At 43.0% G+C, this 11,912-nt stretch overlaps 1 protein-coding gene across 4 annotated transcripts in view; it reads right to left on the reverse strand.

The window, feature by feature from the left end:
* ST8SIA6 (ST8 alpha-N-acetyl-neuraminide alpha-2,8-sialyltransferase 6) overlaps nucleotides 1-8,976 on the reverse strand; it is a 37,998-nt gene extending 29,022 nt beyond the window's left edge. For 2 of the 4 annotated variants that reach the window (XM_039710444.1, XM_039710426.1), the window contains exons 1-2: nucleotides 8,713-8,976; nucleotides 8,388-8,483 (exon numbers count right to left, since the gene is read on the reverse strand). In XM_039710444.1, coding sequence (XP_039566378.1) covers nucleotides 8,388-8,483; nucleotides 8,713-8,807 — 191 coding nt within the window. In that variant the 5' untranslated portion in view covers nucleotides 8,808-8,976. Of the gene's footprint in view, nucleotides 1-8,366; nucleotides 8,484-8,712 lie in introns of all 4 variants that reach the window. The other 2 variants (XM_039710435.1, XM_039710416.1) reach the window with 1 other exon arrangement.
* Nucleotides 8,977-11,912: the final 2,936 nt, after the last annotated feature.

Raw genomic sequence — 11,912 nt, forward strand, 5'->3', positions numbered from 1 at the left:
TCAAGGCAAGTGCCAGATAGTGATCTTTAATTCCTGTCTTATTTTCACCAAACTCCTGTGTGGTCTTGCTCTGAGCAGCCCTTGCAGAAGACTGAGATGTAAATTAATAAATGGCTGAGATACCAAGGTCTTAGTCCATTCACCTCAGTTCATCTTCTATCTGTGTCCAATCTCATACAATCACCCTCTTCTAACATCAGCCTTCATTCTGTGGATTGCCATTTGTCATAAACATTTTTCCTCTGGCAATATTTTCCCTGCCCCTCACCATGTTCTTCCCTACCACCTCCCCCTCCTCTTTGCTTCTTTTCACTGATTCACTACTTACAGGCTGCAATGTCCAAGGGCTCTATTTGCCCAAACCAGAAGTAGAAACACAGAAGACAGAGATGCTCTGTGCTGTTCTTAAAGAACAACTGAAACATCTCTGGACAGCGGTGCTCACACACAGAGAGAGAGGCCTTCCTGCTTTGTGCTTCTGAGCCATCACTGCTTTTACTGACAAGCACCAAAACTCCACTGCTTTTACCTACTACAATATGGAGACCCCTTAGCAACAAGATCTCTGACAAGCTGATTTTGAAGACCTTGCTTGGGAAAGATGCAATTTCAAGCCACAGAACCACAGAGTGGCTGAAGTTGGAAGGCATCTCTAGAGCTCATCTAGTCCAAACTCCCTGCTCAGGCAGGGCCACCTAGAGAGGCTGAGCAAGGACTGTTACCAGATGCTTTTGAATATCTCCAAGCACAGAGACTCCACAACCTACCTGAGCAGCCTGTGCCAGTGCTCAATCACCCTTACAATGAAAAAGTGATGCCTGATGGTCAGAGGGAACTTCCTGTGTTTCAGTTGGTGCCTACTGCCTCTGTTCTATCACTGAGCACCACTAAGAAGATCTTGGCTCCATCCTCTGCACCCTCCCTTCAGGTATCAATTAATTCTCTCCTGAGCCTTCTCTTCTCAAACTCTTCAAATGAGAAGACTGAACGAAGAAGAAAGAGAAGAATAAATGCTTCTTTATTTTGCTACTGAACTGACTCTCATGGTCATAGCTGACAGGGAAGGAAAGAACCACCTTTCTTTTTCTTTCCATTGCCCGTGAATTTTCTAGAGTTAGTCACCCCTAGTAGCAATTTCCACAGAATGTAGGCTGCCAAGGAGAGAGAACAGCCCTCTTCATTTCTTCCCACCACCAATAAATTCTTCCCAGTATACATTCAGTGCTCCTGAGGAAGTATCCAGTCTGTATGCCCCTTGTTGAGGAAAACAGTACGACAACACAACATAAACCTCTATTCTTTCAGTTCTGCAGTGACTTCAATAAATAGTAACAGCTGGCACTGCCTACTGAGAGCTCCTTGGCTGCCTTTGCATACAGCTCTTTATCTCATTTTTTCTCAAGGAGTGAAATACAAATAGCAGAAGGCTCTCAGAGCACACAGTTCAGAGCTAAAAACTCTGCAGATCTCACATAGCAAGTGCTAGAAAATATTCTGCCAACAAAATTTATGTACACACGTTTATTGCAGCTTGGTCTGAACAGTTCTGTCTATGCAGAACAACCAGGTAGGCTCTTTCCAGTTCTCAAACAAATTTTGTTAGCACTACATCATGCTTCCTCTCTCTTGCTTCTTTAACTTAGTAACATCAAATGATTATTCTCCAGCTGCAGCTTAAAATAAGAGAAATGGCTACAGGCAAAAGTTTAGCTGCCTAAACAGCATCTTAAAGAAATAGAAAGGGGGAAAAAAAAAAAAAAAGCCAAGTGCATGTTAGTGCTGCAAATAAGCCTTTCATTGTAACTAAAACCTAAGATGCTGGATGATGATTTGAGAAGTGGCCCCAGCCCTTCTGAGCCACAGCTGGCCAGAAGAGACCCTGTCTAACCTGTGAAGACAGCCAAGTGGATGACTAAATCAGAGAGGCACTTAGGTTTGACCAGCTCCCTGTGAGGGGTGTTAGAAGAGTGGCAGAGCACCAACATTCTTGCACAACTCTGTGCAGACAACCATTACGAGTCCTTACATCTTCCTATTAACTTATATCTTGAGATCTGTGGGGCAATGAATAAATATTCTCTCAAATACAAGCCTTACTCCACAGACTTTTAGTCCTTTTAAAAATTCATAAGATCAATGAAAACAAGGTGCCTCATTTTTTAATACGCAATTGTTTTTATGCAATCATTTTCAAGACCTGAAAAATTCAAAAAAGAGGAAGTCAGACAAAAAAGAACAAAGAAAATCCCCCATTTCTGTTTCCCCTCACAATCACTTTTACAGCCACATGACAGATCACCAAAATGCTTCTTCTGTGGCTTTTTATACATAAAATTTACTTAACCCTCTTTATGTGGTGCAAAAGGTACAAAATTAAAACAATTTATTTGCAAGAGATGTAAAACAATTACTCATTCCATTAAAAGCTAAATTTCTGGATTTCTGTTTTACTGTCAGAGTGGCCTCTGCTTTACATGAGTGAAATCTTTTTGCATTTAGATAAAGATGGGTGTGCAAGAGGCAGTCCAGACTTCTACTGCATTATTCATGGCAAAGTTGTGCAGGCATCAGACTCAGATTAAGTTTCTGCTCATTTCAGACAATTGTGCAAGGCAACATTTACCACTAAATGAATTTACCTGACCTAGTGGATGACAGTCTTTGTTCACTACTTAGAGCAGCACTACAACTTCTGCAATGAAATCAATAACGTGCCTAACAACGCAGATATCAGGCTACATTCTACTAATTTAGTGAACTATTAAGCTAAATGAGAACTTGAAGTAGAAACATTCTGTTGGCTTGAACTCATAAAACTGATGATACAGGGAAATTTCAGCTGTTTTTCCCCAGGGGCTTAGATGTTCTCAAAGCCAATCTCATTGGACCAAATCTGAAAAACAGGGTTTTTTTCTAATCATATACAAACAGCTTGAGGACCACATACTTCCTATGGTAATTCTAGAAACTCAGGAAGTGCACCATCTGTACTTTAATAAATCCACAGTAGATTAAGACCATGTGTTAAGGCCTATCTATCAGCATGTTTTTATTCTATATCTTGCTCTCAGGAAGACAGCAGATCCTCAAACTGTAAAATTGCTTAAGACAAGGACTGAATCTTTAGACAGAAACTATAAGTGAAGTCCTTTTTCTGCTCCTGCAGCATTCAGTCCTGAGACAACAGGGAACCTTAGTGCAGGGAATCACCAGACAGAGGGGTATGTCAAGTAAGACAGCATTCTGGGGAAGCAGAAAGGTACGAGGTACAGGCAGGAAAAGCAAAGGCACACTCTTTAAAAACAAAACAAAACTCAATCCAGTTATCAGAGTAGGAAAACGAGATGGGCATAAGGTGGAATAATTATAGGGAAGAAAAAAAAAAAAGGCAGATGGAAAAACTGGTGCTAGATGGGCATAAGATGGAGTAATGATAGGGAAGAAAAGAAAAAAGGCAGATGGAAAAACTGGTGCTGTGAGTTATACTGTAACATGAAGATTAAAAGGTCACTCCTCTAGATATCCCTCGAAATCAGGTATAAAAAAATGTGGGATGAGATATTCAAAATTTCTCAGAACTGAACTGTCTGGCAGTAGTGAAAGCAACAAAAATTTCACCTCCCTAGTAAGTCCACACTGAGAGCAAGGGAAAAATCCCACTTGTTGGCTATTCGCTCCACACCCAGCAGAACCAGTTGTTGCTCTTTTCTATAGCTGCTTGCTCTTGTCTGTGTGAAGAAGCACAAGAGCTCTAAACATGTTCCAGCTGAGCATCTCCAGCTAAAATGGATAACTTCTGCATGCAAAATTGCACATTTTTATCATTCTACCAAAATGGCACTGAATAGCATTATCCAGATTGTGAATATCTTCTGCCTTAATCTCTCCCTTGAAGGGACTAATTTATATTTGAAGATCATCATCTGTTAGTTGAATACTATTAAAAAACCCACAATCCATACTTCCACAGGAAGGGTGCTCTTTAGTGCTGTCTTTGATATATGTCAAATTAATCAGATGATAAGAATACAGTGATGTTTTTAAAGTTCACAACACCTTGATTAATAAGGCAATACACTTTATTTAAATTCTTGGTGAAATGGACTAAAAAAAATTGCTTCATCAAACCACAGGAGTAAGAATTTGTCTTGAAACATTAATCACAGCAACTGTTAAAGGGACTGATCCCGCTGCCATTGTTCAAGTTCCCATAGAGGTATTGCTTATCTAAGGAATGTTAAATCTGGTCTTTAACATAAACTCCATCTTTAAATTATGTGAAAGGCTATCCAATGCATTCAGGGTTATGTATAATGTCAGATACTTTTTATTTGTAAAATCTATAAACTGCATGACAGGTAACATGACAAGCAACATTCATGATAGGTGAAAAGAATAAAAATCATGTTAAAAGGGCACACAATAGAATGACAGAGCAGTTTCACTTGGACCAAGTAAACAGAAACCTTTCACCACTGTCAGAACACAAATGTGTCCTGGCAGCAGCTTTCAACTGAACACCTATTCATTTAGACAGAAGTAATACATGAGGCATGGGTTCAAAATAAACTCCTAAAATATGTCTGCATGCATCACTTGGGAATGAAGGGGCAAAATATTAAGAGAGCAGTAAAATTAGTGAAGTGGACCCCCACTGCTGACTAATCTAAACCATAGCAAATTATTTGTGCAATATACTAGGCTACTCCATGATTGCGGTATTACCCTGTCTCTTCTTCCCCTTCTGACTGCCTGAATGCAATATTTTGTCAGGAGACAGAATGTACAGGTCTCTATAGCATTGTTAATTAAGTATAGCGGTTTGTTTCCAAGGCCTGCACACAAATCTGCTGCTGAGAGAGGAATTGGAGAAATCAACACTATGGAACACTGTATTAACACTAACTTGTTTACCCATTGCTTCTCAATCCCTTCCTCCCACTGTTCAATTACCTCAGTGGTCTTTACACTGTGCTTGCCGTGGACCTGGAAAGACAGAAAGCAAGCTGGGGAAATAGTAAGTGAATGCCTTAAAACTGGCAACACAGACTAACAGAGTAATGGTGGTCAGTTCTTTAGGGTACTGTTGCCTTGTTACTTTTATATAAACTATACATAAATAGTGCTATTTTGACTTCCCTTGCAGGTCCTGGCATTATTTACCTGGTACGTATTCCTGGGTACTATAACAGGAGATAGAATTTCTACCTAAATTTAACCTAGCACACCCTGGGCCTCATAACAAAGAAAATACTACCTAGCTTCTCTTACTATTTTCATTTTCCCCTGATAAGCACTAGAAGTTCTGAGTCTTCTGTTCTACTATTAATGTAACCACTAAACAAACAAATACGCCTGCACAAACACAGCTGGGGAGAGAGGAAAGAAGAGAGGGAAGACCAAGGGTCTAAAGGTGGGAAAAATGCAAGACTTCTTTTTTTGGTTGTACTGTTGAAAATATAAGAAGGTTGTACTTAAGATAATATATATTGTATTCGCAGTTAGAGCTTAAAATTTGAGAGGACAGTATGAAACATATATAGGAGAATTTGCCAGAGAACATACTATTGCAGTATAGTGATACTGGTTCCATGAACAAATCTGGGGACTACTAGACATATCTTACTAACACAGCAGCCTTTCTTTTCAGTAAAAAACCCTATTAAGAGTCACAGTAGGCAGTGAAATAAGCCCAAGACTAGATGTGCAAGTTACACTGTAGAGGCAGTCACATTGCTCCAATTAGCTAAGGCTTAACAAGAAAAAGGGGTAAGCAACATCCTCTAAGAGACAAACCATATCATCAAGGTTATTTACCGAGACACAGAAAGAGAACTTTAGGTGCCTGGTCACCATGTATTTAAACATTGCTGCACATAATAGCTGCCTAAATATCTAAGAGAGTCTGATCCAATTCCCTGCTTTTCATCCTTCAGTTTCATCCTTTTAAAAGAATTACTCAAAGTAAAAGAACAGATTAGCTTTCAATACTGCAAGGCAACAGAATAATAAGACCTTAGAGATTCTTTGGGAGATGTCTGGTTACAAATATGCCTCCAACAGCAAAGGAAATAATGATAACAAAAAAGATTAGCTTGTGACTGTGAAGATTGTCTAGATTACTTTTACTTAGAGGTCAAGGATAGTGCCTAGGTTTTTTTTCTTTTTCCTTTCCTGGAAACATCCACGCACATCCTCGTACTCTTATGCAGGAAAGGACGCTGCTGCCAATAACCCAGCAATGCCATTCAAATGATCAGGGCTGTTTAGGAGAACCACACTTTCCCACAGCACAGTGGAATCTAATTCCTAGTGACCAGACCATCCATCTCCATCACTGAGGGATTGGTCTGAACCTCTTGAATGAGTCCAGATGCTCTCTGGATCAAACATCTCCAGCGTGGCCCTTAGCCAGGCCCAGTCCAGCTGCTGCCTGGATCAAACCCTTCCAGCATGGCTCCCTGCCCAGTCCTGCTGCTCTCTGGATGAAGTAACAGCTCCTGGTCAGCCCAGTCCAGCAGCTCTCTCTCCTTTCCCATTAGCCACACATGCACCACAAACTCCTGTCAGGCCAGCTTACTGAGCATAGTCACTCAGGTGAGAAAGCACATCCACTCTTGGATTCAGCTGGCACGACGTGTCTCCAAAGACACTATGGTTACAGGAGCTTGAGTATATTGAAACTTTCTTTGATGAATTATTTACTTGACACACTTTCGCAGTCACTCAGTCATGAAGAAATACAATTTCAGGCTGACAAAAACTAGCTTCAAATTGGTGCCAAAATCCTCCAAGTAAAATAAGGAAAAATATATATTTAAAATCACAATCTCACTTGCCCTATTACAAAGATTTAAAAAATGACATGGATTTTCAGACCTCTTTGGTATGTGTTATTTCTACTTTCATTGCTCCAGTTGTGAGTGTACTAACAGCAGATGGGAAATAGTTAGACTGTTCTCTGAAGTGCTCTCTGCCAGCATTTCTAGTAAATTCAAGTCCATGGTATAACATAGATGCAGCTCAGAAACTAGCAGGGAAGAGCATGAGGAGACAGGCCAGGGGGAAACCACAAACAGCCCAAAACAGATTGGAGAGAACAGAGTAATGGCTACACAAAAGCAAAGCAGAACAGCACATACTGCAAAATCCAACATCAAGAGGGGGAAAGAAGGGAAAAAAGCAGAAAGGGATAAAATAAGAACAGGAAAGAGAAGCAGGCTAGAAGCTCATAATGCCAGGTACAAACATTTGCAGAATTTTGTTCCTTTCCTTTCACTCTAACTTTGAAAGATGCTATAAACTTACAGCTTGTGAAAGTTTTAAATATCAAGGGAGAGAGCACAAGCATATCTCATCAGAAACACGTAAGAAATGCACTGTTAGGGTACACTGCAATCATTACTGCAACCAACATCACTTGCATTCACTTAGGGAAAGCATAGACTGTCAAATTCAGCTAGATTGAGTGAGATGGTGGCCTCAGTAAGGTTAACAGCACTGTCACCACTGTCTTCAAGACAACCAGAACATCACAGTTTCTGTGAAAGACACAATTCTTAAGTTCTTTCTAATTTTTATAACGCATTTTTGACTATGATGTATATTAACATATAATAGTTATGCTAACTGTAAAGGTAATAATGCCATAAAAAGTAAAAGAAGAAAGCAAAAATATTTCAAAACTACTTCTTACAGAGTATTGATCTCATGTGTGGATTACACCACCATCTTCTGCTCTCTTAGTTCTCCTACAGTATGTGGGGACTCAAGAGCATGAAAACAATAGTCATTAGTATTGAAGTCTGCATGTAAGACACAACGCTTCGCAGCTGATTTTACAAAGTATCTTCATATTAAACTTCACAGTATAAAATAACAGGCTGTAAAGCAAAAATCTACACGGATCTAGGAGGTCAAGACAGAGGATCAAATGAATGGGCTCCCAGAAAGTATAATGCCAACCCAAAACGAAACAGGCTTCATATGTCTTGCCTTCATCCTATGGATTGTAAATAATACATCTATATTTTTAACTAAATACGGATTACAAAAACAGTGACAGCATTACCCAGCTCCACCTTCTAGGAAAGAAGAATAAAAAGATACCTGGAATGTGTCATTCAGCAGGCACTTTTTGCATCGTACGCTAACAAAATTGCTCTACGCAATATTTTACTGGGCTCAAAACCAACGGCAGAGTGACAGCCGTCAATAAGAGGGCCCATGAGCAAATAATTCATTCTAGGGTCATTTGCCCTAATAATCTCCAACGCTCTCTCTGACCAAGCTACCGAAACAAAAGCAAGAATGAACCGGAGCGAAGGTGAATTTCTGCTTTTGTAGACCCGACCTCCAGGACCCACCTGCGGGCGTCCAGCCCGTACCTGTTCTCGGTCTGAGGAGGGGGCGTCAGGGGTGACCTGAGGGCTCGCACCACTTTCGGCGTGACAGCCGCTGTTCCTGCGTCCTCCTCCCAGCCCCTGGCAAGCGAGACGGGAAAACAAAGTTGTCAGGACCAGTGACTGAACATCACCCGGCGCGAGCGGCGCCGCTCTCCTGCCCACGACCCGAGCCGAGCCCAGACCGAGCCGGGGGCACCGCGCCGGGGGCACCGCGCCAGGCTCCGCCGCGCCCCGCGGGGCTCGCCCCGCTCCTCCCGCCCTCCCCAGCCGGCTCCGGACCGCGGGCGAGGCCGCCCGGCCGCCCTACCTGGCGCGGAGGGGCTGCTGGCCGCCCAGGCGCAGGAGGCAGCCTCCCAGCAGCAGGCTGCCCAGCGCCGCGGCCAAGGCGATGACAGCCCGCATGGTGCGCTCGGCAGCGGCGCCCGTCGCAGCTACGGCCCCATAGTATTTAAGGGAGGCTGCGGGGAGGGGGAGGCGGCCATGGCAGCCACAGGGTCTCTGCGCTCCGCCCCTCGCCCGCAGCCCTGCGCCGCCGCCATCCGCCCCCCCTCCTGCCGCGGCCGCCGCGCGGGCCCGGCCCGCTGGNTGGCGGGGGGCGGCCGGGCTCGGCCGGCGTGAGGGCGGCACCCGGGCGGCCTGTGCCAGCGGCCTGTGCCGGCGGCCGCTCGGGGCGCTTCCCGGAGCGCTTCCCTGTGCGAAGGGCGGCGGAGCGAGGGAGTCGAAACTGCCCAAACTTTAATGGGGGAGAGGGGCGCCGTGCGGGACGGCGGCGGGAGCAGGGTGCGGGGCTTGCCCGGCCAGGGCAGGCAGCCCTGCCCCGTGGCTGGTGTAGTGAAGCCGCTGCTACTTCAATAGCTCTTTCTCTGAATTAAAAAATAACAGTCAATGTGTCCTGCGTGTTGTCTTATAAAAGGTGTGTTATAGAAGTATGCATATTATAGATAAAAATGACCCCACGTGGAACACTGTGTTTGTGCAGCTCTGGGACCCCCAACATAAGAAGGCTGTAAACCTGTTCAAAGCAGGGCCATGAAGCTGACCCGAGGGATGGAGCACCTCTGCTGTGGAGACAGACTGAGAGGGCTGGGGTGCTTCAGCCTGGAGAAGGCACTGGGGACACCTCATTACAGCCTTCTGGTGTCTGAAGGAAATGCACAAGAAAACTGGAGAGGGACTTTTTAACAAGGGCATGTAGTGATAGGACAAGCAGCATGGCTTTAAACTGAAAAAAGACAGGTTTCGATGGAATATTAGGAAGATATTCTTTACTGTGAGCATGGTGAGGCACTGAAACCGATTGCGCAGAGAAACCGTGGATGCCCCATCCCTGGAAGTGTTCAAGGCCAACTTGGATCAGCCTGACCTAGTGGAAATTGTGGTTGCTTATGGCAAGGGGTGTTTGGAATTAGATGATCTATAAGGTCACTTTCAACCCAAAACATTCTATGAGTCTATAACTTGGAGTGATTTTGGTAAAGAAATGCTTCTGTAGCAAGCTTGTATCTTTCTACCTGATGGTGCATTCAGTGTTGCTTTCACAAGCCAGCCATTGGTATGAGAATCCTAGTAAAGTGACAAGGTGCCAATAACTATCTCCCCTTTATTAAAAGTGGGTAGAAGAGATGCTATGACTTACAGCAGCCTTTCAGTTGTGAGCTGACACCTTGTTTTTGCAGATTCTTCCCTATCCTTCATGTTTTCTGTATCTGTGAGCATTTCCTTAAACCTTGGAGCTGCTGCTCATCAAAAAATGGCTAGAAATGTAAGAGCTCTGCTGCAACTATATTAATTAAGTAACACAGACTTGATATTGTGAGTGGTTAGATATGACAATAAGAAGCAGCCAGCCTCTAAGAAGTGCACCAGAAGAACAGAACAGCACTGTCTGTGATTGTGACGGGGTATGTAGGGAAACATCTAATGATTTTTGGGGCATTTGTTTGCTTGCTGGTGAGGGTTCTGGTGGGAGGGAGCTAGAAGCAGCTGGCTGTTGTCCCAAGGGGTTGCAGGTATCTGACTGGCTCATTGCACAGTCCCGTGGGATCCCAGCTCAGTTGTCTTCTTGGCTTTGAGGTACTTAATTGTAATAGCAAAACAAAGCCTGTGTGAAGACTTCTGAAGTCCTGAAAAAGTTTGCTGGTTTGAGATTGTTGTGAATCTCAAACCAGCAAACTTCTGAATTGTTGTGATTGAATATAAATGTCTGGAACATGAAGGAAACATCACCATTTCCCAAAAGTTTGCTTTGGGCCCATCCTATAAAACACTGTGTACAAATAAGAAGAGGGGAAACTGTCAATCTTTTCAAGGTATGTGTATATTGATCAGTGGATATTAGAAATATCAATCCCCCATCACTTCTGTAAAACATGAAGGCTCCTGCTTATGTTAGTGGATATCATCAGCTATTTTGTAATACCTATTAAATATACCCTATGTAAAACAATAAGTCTTTCATCTTAAAAGCCTAGTGATTTTTCAATTCCAGCTCTGAATCCAAGAAGACTAAGAATTACAGTCCAGAAAAAGATTTGGCTTTTGCCCTCACTGTTATTTCCCTCTGCAATACAGTTTTCCTGTGAGTCCTGAGGTATCACTGTCAGCTAATCTATGGGAAATTTAGTGATACCAGTGAGGACATAATATTTCAAGTTAGAGGTCTATAGTACCAGTAAAGATTTTTTTCCAAGATCAGAAGGAAACGCCAATGCTAGTCTATAGTACCGGTAAAGATTTTTTTCCCCGAGATCAGAAGGTTAATCTGTGTGTCATATTAAAGTTCTTGCAAAGAAAATCAGAAGATTATAAACTGAATGTGTTTAGATTAGACTGGACACTTGGTGCTTGTTGTTTACTAACAAGTTTACAAACAGGTATTGATTGATTGTCACAGTATCTTTAAATGTTATCAGCCTTAATTTTCTGGCACAGCAGCTTAGTAGAAAGGTTAAGTGATCCTACTAAAGAGTGAGATAAGAATCAATGGAGAATCAGAATTCAAATTTAGGAATGTTGGATTCAAAAGACCAAGTTTCTCTTGCATGGTGTTGCTGTATCAGAAGTGATGGTGTCAGGTAATGTAATCAGAGGGTCAAAATGATAAAGGTACAGGTGCCAAAGATGCCACACAGGAAAAGACAGAGACTTAACAGTGTACATAAGGTCTGTGTCCCATCTCGTCATCCTCCTCACAGCTGGAAGCTGCTGCATTTTGGCAGCATCCCCCATCCTCTGATTCCCATTAGCTTCTGAAGTCAGCAGGAATTGATAATTGCTGGCTTGCACAGAAGGAAGAGATCACTAATCAGCCAGGTGGTATCATCATGACTTTGTTACTGAGCTCCTACAGCCCTACTTAGCTGCTAATTTGGAAAAGCAAAATGCAGCTTTGGTTATCATCCATGAAAGGCTGCTGTCCCCCAGGTCAGCAGGATTGCATCTCGAAAGGAGTCTGGTGGAGGTGCCTGTAGGGCTACTGGTCACATGGAGCCAGCTTAGCCTTCTTAT

This window comes from Passer montanus, unplaced genomic scaffold, assembly GCF_014805655.1.
Source record: "Passer montanus isolate IOZ18808 unplaced genomic scaffold, ASM1480565v1 scaffold10, whole genome shotgun sequence".
In the NCBI taxonomy this organism is placed as follows: domain Eukaryota; kingdom Metazoa; phylum Chordata; class Aves; order Passeriformes; family Passeridae; genus Passer; species Passer montanus.